We start from the raw sequence: 5,835 nt of genomic DNA on the forward strand, positions 1-5,835 counted from the left end.
GACCTCGCCGCCCCGACGCCGTCGCCGTCCCCCGCCGCACCTCGCCGTCGCCGTCGCCGTCGCCGTCGACCTAGACGTGAGCAACTTTTTATGATTTTTTGTGGATACACCTCCAATTCTTCCCCCATGTGAGCTTAACATAGTTATTAAGTAATTTATATTGTTTATTTCAAAATAGTTGACAACTTATTTCCATTGACAGCTTATTTTCATTCTTCAAAGAATGTGCGGAAGATGGTAGACAGAATCTACTACACCGAAGGCTCCGAACTAACTTATCAGGAGAAAAATCATTTGGTCGCATTTTGTACTGATCTTGAGAATTACAATATCTACAATCAAACTCCTCAACATTATGGTCAATACGTGCCACTAGTGCACGTGTTGAACTACGGTAACTACCATGGAGATACCCTGGTAAGATTTTTACTATTACAACATCCGTGCATCTTTTTGCACACTTCTAAAACTAGTACATCATTGCTAACTATGAAGTTATTACTATGTTTTTCAACAGATAATCCCGAATAATTGTGTGCCTCATCTGATGTATACACACGGTAGCCTTCATGTTTTGAACATACAACCAGGTCTTCCTACGAATCTGAACTGTCCATACCGGGTTTCTAAAAGAAGTGGAGACATGACAATCAAAGAATGGAAAAATGTATGGACAGTCGTAAGGAGCTTCTTGGAAGCAACATTCAGCGAAGGGCAAAAATTGAAGACAGGATGATCGACATTCTTCATAATGGAGAGTCAGGATCTATATTGTTTTATGCTATTTTACCTTAAGGGTGTTTAGGAAAAGAAAAGCATAATTTATAGCACAGTATTCACATCATGCCTATAAATCACTGAGTGTGAAGGATTACGAATGGTAGGGCAAATCATCCTTTGGCATATGGACGGACCGGTAGTTTCGCCGACCGGCTAACTGTTGCGCGTCCATGGCAGAGGAGAACCGCACTGTGATTCTCACCCTCATATATCGCGCCGAAACACTATCTGATATGCCTTGTGTTATGCATGTGTGTGCAGGCGAGAGGAAATGAGAGCGAGATGAAATCTGGATATGCTTGGCATATGCTACCGAATGGGAAGCATCTCTTTTAGCTATCGGTGTTGTGCCGCGCTGCATGTAGATGTACCGTTCTACTCCCTCCATTCCGATTTACTCGTGCGTGCCGACGGCCGGGACTATGTTCAGGTCTGTTGCACCGTGCAGCTTTGGCCGGGGGTGTGACTGATGCCGGCGACACGAGCATGGCCGATGCGAACAGACTCCAGGCCATTCACGTGCATTACCGGTGGATGAGGATTAGACCGGTATTCTTGATCTTTTTTAAAGTGAAAAATGGGGAAAGGAAAAGAAATTACTGCAACCGCGCGATGCCAAACGAAGGACGTGGAGTGCGGATGGGAGCACGGTGGCGGGAGCAGGCAAGTCCCGTCCCCGAGCCGAGTAAAATTTGAACTAAAACCACGACGAGTAAATCGGAACGGAGGGAGTATCTTGGATACGGAAAACGCATGGGTTGTATCGACCTGGTTGTGTCATGTAAAAGCCAAATCACTTTCCAATGTTATTTGTTTATCATTCTCGATTTAAGCCTAAATTGGTTTATCAACGTCTCGTGCTGTTTGGATGTCATTTGGTATAGAATGAAATGAGTAAACAAGACAGGGGAGGAGATACAAACTCGATTATTTGACTGAATTGAAGTCAATCGATTTTCCGACAAAGGGGATTTTATGGACTTGAACGTCGCTTCCAGGCGATACAACCACGCAGTGGCAAGTTAAGGTCTGGACTGGACCCTCGATCTCCTCAAGAGAAAGGAAACATTGATGATGTTTTCTTTCGCTATTTGTACGAGTGAGCAGAGCGCTTATCAATGTACGTAGAAAAAGATGGAAATGGTCACGAACTCATGATCACATCACATTCCATGGACATGGTCCATGGCATCCTGCTAGTGGAGCAAGAGAAAGGTTGCGCGAGATCGATTGATCTTCTGCCTAGCGTGTGGACGGCAGAGCATTCTCCGCCTGATCCATGCTTGATTCCCCTCTACAAGCTTTCTCTCGTGTGCATCGAGAGAGCTTTGTCACAAAGAAGGAATCACGAAAATCCAAGCCCGAAACAGAAAGGGCATCCAATCTAATCTGATATCAGAATAAAGCAGTAATATTCTTCTCTTTTTCTTTGACATTTCGTTTCAGCAAACCTTTTCTTTCCTCCTCCATTTGGCTTTGATCCACGGCATCGGTTGCAAATGCGATGAAAAGAGCATGTGCTTGACGGATATGCTGTTTTCGATAGCGCATAAATACACGCTGCGTCGACAAACCAACATCGACGACAGCATCAACAATAGCTGCTAGAACAGGAAGGACCCCATGTCGGTGGCGGTGATTACATAGGGAGATTAGATGTATGATGTATGTGTGTGAGTGTGAAGGTGCATTGCAGGGCAACTGCTCCATTGGCAGATGGATGGATGTGGATTACCCCTCCTACGCTGATGTTTAGTCTGTCTGCCAAAGGAGATTTGCCCCGCGATTCACCGTCACTTTTTCGTGCCTCGCTGAGACTATTTTGGTACATCACCAAAGTTTGAAATAGTGAACAATAGCTCTATAGCGTTTTGAGGGCATCACTCTAAATGACATCATGTACAGTTTAGCACATTTTGTGGCTATGTTAAATGGCCCGCTATTTAAAATTTTGGCCCTTACCAAAAACCTACAGTTTTGCGGATTCTGGATGAAATGTCCCTAGACTCAACCGAAGTCAGCTCACTGTTGCTCACCGTGACACAGATCGCACAAGAGGGTTCGCCCTCACCCTCTACAGATTATTTGTGAACATAATTTTCTTCCCTCAGATTGAGGATTCATGTGGTACATTGACAAGATCATCATTTCCCACGATGACCAACTCCTTATAACACCATTTGGTTTCAGTAATTTGCCTTGTTTGCGCTGCACCTTTAAGCTTGGGGATTTCCACGTCCGGCCAACGGGATTTCAGTAATTTGCCTTGTTTGCCTTGTTTGCCTTGTTTGTACTCTTAGTTATATTCAACTGTCGAAGTGATGGAAGTAAACTGAACATTCTCTGCAGATTTATCCAGTTTTGTTGAAGAAACACGTGGTATCGACATTTTGAACCGTGTGCTTAGCAGAATCAGTAGGAGCACATGACTAGAGAGATAGGTTGGCCGAACACAATATATCACATCCATGATTGATTGGCATGGCAACCACTCAACAATTCACTTACGTTCATCGGTTAAAGCAACCAAGCAAAATTACTCCTGAAACTACGCAAAATGTATCGAGTTTCCCAATATGGGAAAGGATGATCTTGCCAATGCGAACCAAAGAATTTGCAGATGAAAGGATGAGAATCATGTCAATGATAATTTTGGTAGCCATGCTTGAACCCTGAGGAAGAGGCAAATTGAAACAAGCTCTGGTCAACAATTCAATATAGTGTATAGTGGTTACGTCAGCAAAGATTGTTGCCAACCCAGCAAATGGAAAATAGCAAACTAATAATTCTTAAAACATAATTTAACTGGAAATTGTAGTTTATACCAAACCCGAAGGCCCGTAAAATTCAGATGAGACAACTAGTTCACTTCAACTAATTTAGAAACCCATTTTGGCTACTGAATGCATATCCACAGCAAAACAGAAGGTCATGAGCAACAGAAGATTGCATAAAAACAAAAAGAGCAAGCATGGTAAGGGAGCCTGTGCTTAAGGGATCAAACAAATTACTGCCAGTTCCGTACTAATATAGATGTGAGGATGTATGCACATAGATTAAGCAGGAAGATATCACATTGAGCTAATACCTGGGATACACACGTGCAGCCAGACTTTGTAATTGGCATGTCTAAGTTCAGAATTTGAAAAGCACAAGCACAACTTAACTTGGCTTTAGGCTTGAACAAAACCTACAAGGATTAACAGAGCACGCTGAACATACACTTACCATAGGAAAGATAAACATAGCATTGCATGGAAGGATACTCCTTGAAGATGTCGTTTATTATCGTGCATCCATCTTTCCTTGACCACACATCACGTGACAGCTTCAAAGTCATTTTTTTAAGTACTGGTGAACACCCAAGCATCAATTTCAAGAAATCAAACTCATGACCCACCCCTTTAAAGCCAGTGATTTCCACTTCTTCAAGATGAGTGAAGGAGACAGTTTGGGATCTCCAGTCAGTGGGCTGACATGGACAATTTGGTAGGCATCCTTCTCTCACCTAAAACCAAAACTAAATGTGAATAACTACACAATGTACATTACTAAGATACGTAATCGGAGCTGAGAATTACCTTTGTTCTCCATAGGACGAGCTTAAGCCTGCGCACAGCTGGATGAATTCGATTCATTCCAAGGAGAAGAAACACAATTGCTCCAAAAATATGCCCGGCTGTTTTGAGATGAAGCTCCAGAGCGGAGAAGGCAGCAACCATATGCTTCGCTATCTCTTGCGTGAAGCTGATCGCCCCACCGGGGAAATTTGACCGGAACTGAAAAGTAATTGAAGGTTACTTATATAGATAATAATTTTTGGTTACTCCATGGCAGTAAATTGAGAGCAGGAGAGGAGACATACTATGGAGGCATGAATCTGCAGCGAAGCGAGCTGTCCTTGCCTCTCTGATGTCTCCAGCGTCACCTGCTCAAGCTCCCAGAGACCAAAGGTAACAGACCCTGCCCTGTAGCAGCAGTGCCACGAGACCTTCTCCACCATTGGAGCCAAGACGGAGATGGTGACCTCTGTGGCTATCAAGGACATGGACAATTGCTTGAGAGCCGGGGCGACGATGTCGACGCGGTGTGTCAGCCCGCTCTCGCGGTCCACGGCCAGCTCCTGCAGCGACGCCGAGTTGACCCTCAGGTCGCCTTGGTCGAACAAGAAGCCGCCGAGCCGGAGCGCGCGCAGGCGTGGGCAGTGGCGGAGCAGGGCGTCGAGGTGGGCGTGGGCGATGCCGCACGACAGGGACAGTGACTCTAGCGCCGGGAATTCGGCGCCGTCGGGCACGCGGAGGATGAGGAGGAAGATTCGCAGCGCGATGGAGGTGGCGCGGCGCAGGCAGGGCAGGTCGACGACGAGGGAGCCGTCGACCAGATCGGAGGGGAGGTCGAAGACGAGCTCCTCCGGCTCGAGCCGCGCGGCGGCGCGGAGCAGCGAGTTGGCGCGGGCGGTGCCGACGCGGAGCAGCAACTTGCCGCGGGCGGTGTCGGCGCGGCGCTCCTTGGGGACGCGGATCTCGAGGAGCGAGACCGCGGGAGACAGGCGGCCGAGCGCGGCTTCGAGCCTGTGGAGGGCGACCCCGCGGAAGACGATCTCGCGGAGGCGGGCCGCGAGGCCGCGCCAGCGGCGCGAGATTAGCCCCGTGCGCGCGGCGGCGCGGGCGCAGCGGAGGCGGGCGAGGACGAGGAGGAGCAGGTCGTCGGGGAGGGCGCTGATGCGGTCCGCTCCGGCGCGCAGCCGGGCGGAACGCCGGCGAAACTCCATTGACGCCCAGATCTCAGTGGATGGATAGGCGAGGCACTTTTTTTTTTTTTGCGACTATATTACTGTAACTCTTTTATTTCCTTTTTCTTTTAAAGCTTCGCTACGCCGGGTTTTATTTCATTTAGCGGTAGGTAGGCGAGGCAAACACCTCCTCTCAACGTTAATTTTTTGTTATTTTTTTTTCTGCGGCTATTTGTTGTAACTCTTTTCTTTCGATCGCCGAGTTTTCATTCTTCAAATAAATCAATTTAAAGAACGTGAGAGAGAAACGTGATAAATTGACC

The 5,835-nt window shown here is 47.0% G+C and overlaps 1 protein-coding gene across 2 annotated transcripts; it reads right to left on the bottom strand.

Annotated features, from left to right (window-relative positions):
• Positions 1-3,220: 3,220 nt before the first annotated feature.
• On the bottom strand, positions 3,221-5,586 carry LOC119340638. 2 transcript variants are annotated; one of them, XR_005164638.1, is made up of 4 exons: positions 4,646-5,586; positions 4,362-4,559; positions 3,869-4,288; positions 3,221-3,452 (listed from the first exon to the last, which is right to left on the bottom strand). XR_005164638.1 is itself a non-coding variant. In XM_037612556.1 (4 exons), exons 1-4 carry the CDS (start codon positions 5,549-5,551, stop codon positions 3,421-3,423), a joined length of 1,416 nt encoding a protein of 471 aa, XP_037468453.1. In that variant the 5' UTR covers positions 5,552-5,586; the 3' UTR covers positions 3,221-3,420. The 2 variants fall into 2 exon arrangements, 1 of the variants encoding a protein (XP_037468453.1); XM_037612556.1 differs by having other exon boundaries at positions 4,009-4,288.
• Positions 5,587-5,835: the final 249 nt, after the last annotated feature.

The sequence above is a fragment of the Triticum dicoccoides genome, chromosome 7B (genome assembly GCF_002162155.2).
Source record: "Triticum dicoccoides isolate Atlit2015 ecotype Zavitan chromosome 7B, WEW_v2.0, whole genome shotgun sequence".
Classification (NCBI taxonomy): domain Eukaryota; kingdom Viridiplantae; phylum Streptophyta; class Magnoliopsida; order Poales; family Poaceae; genus Triticum; species Triticum dicoccoides.

Excerpts from the sequence above, each read along its gene's own strand:
- LOC119340638 (XM_037612556.1), bottom strand. The coding sequence starts at position 5,551 with ATGGAGTTTCGCCGGCGTTCCGCCCGGCTGCGCGCCGGAGCGGACCGC. Across the intron at positions 4,560-4,645 it reads TGCAGATTCATGCCTCCATA|TTCCGGTCAAATTTCCCCGG; the intron begins GTATGTCTCCTC and ends ATTACTTTTCAG. Across the intron at positions 3,453-4,008 it reads CTATGTTTATCTTTCCTATG|GGTTCAAGCATGGCTACCAA; the intron begins GTAAGTGTATGT and ends CCTCTTCCTCAG.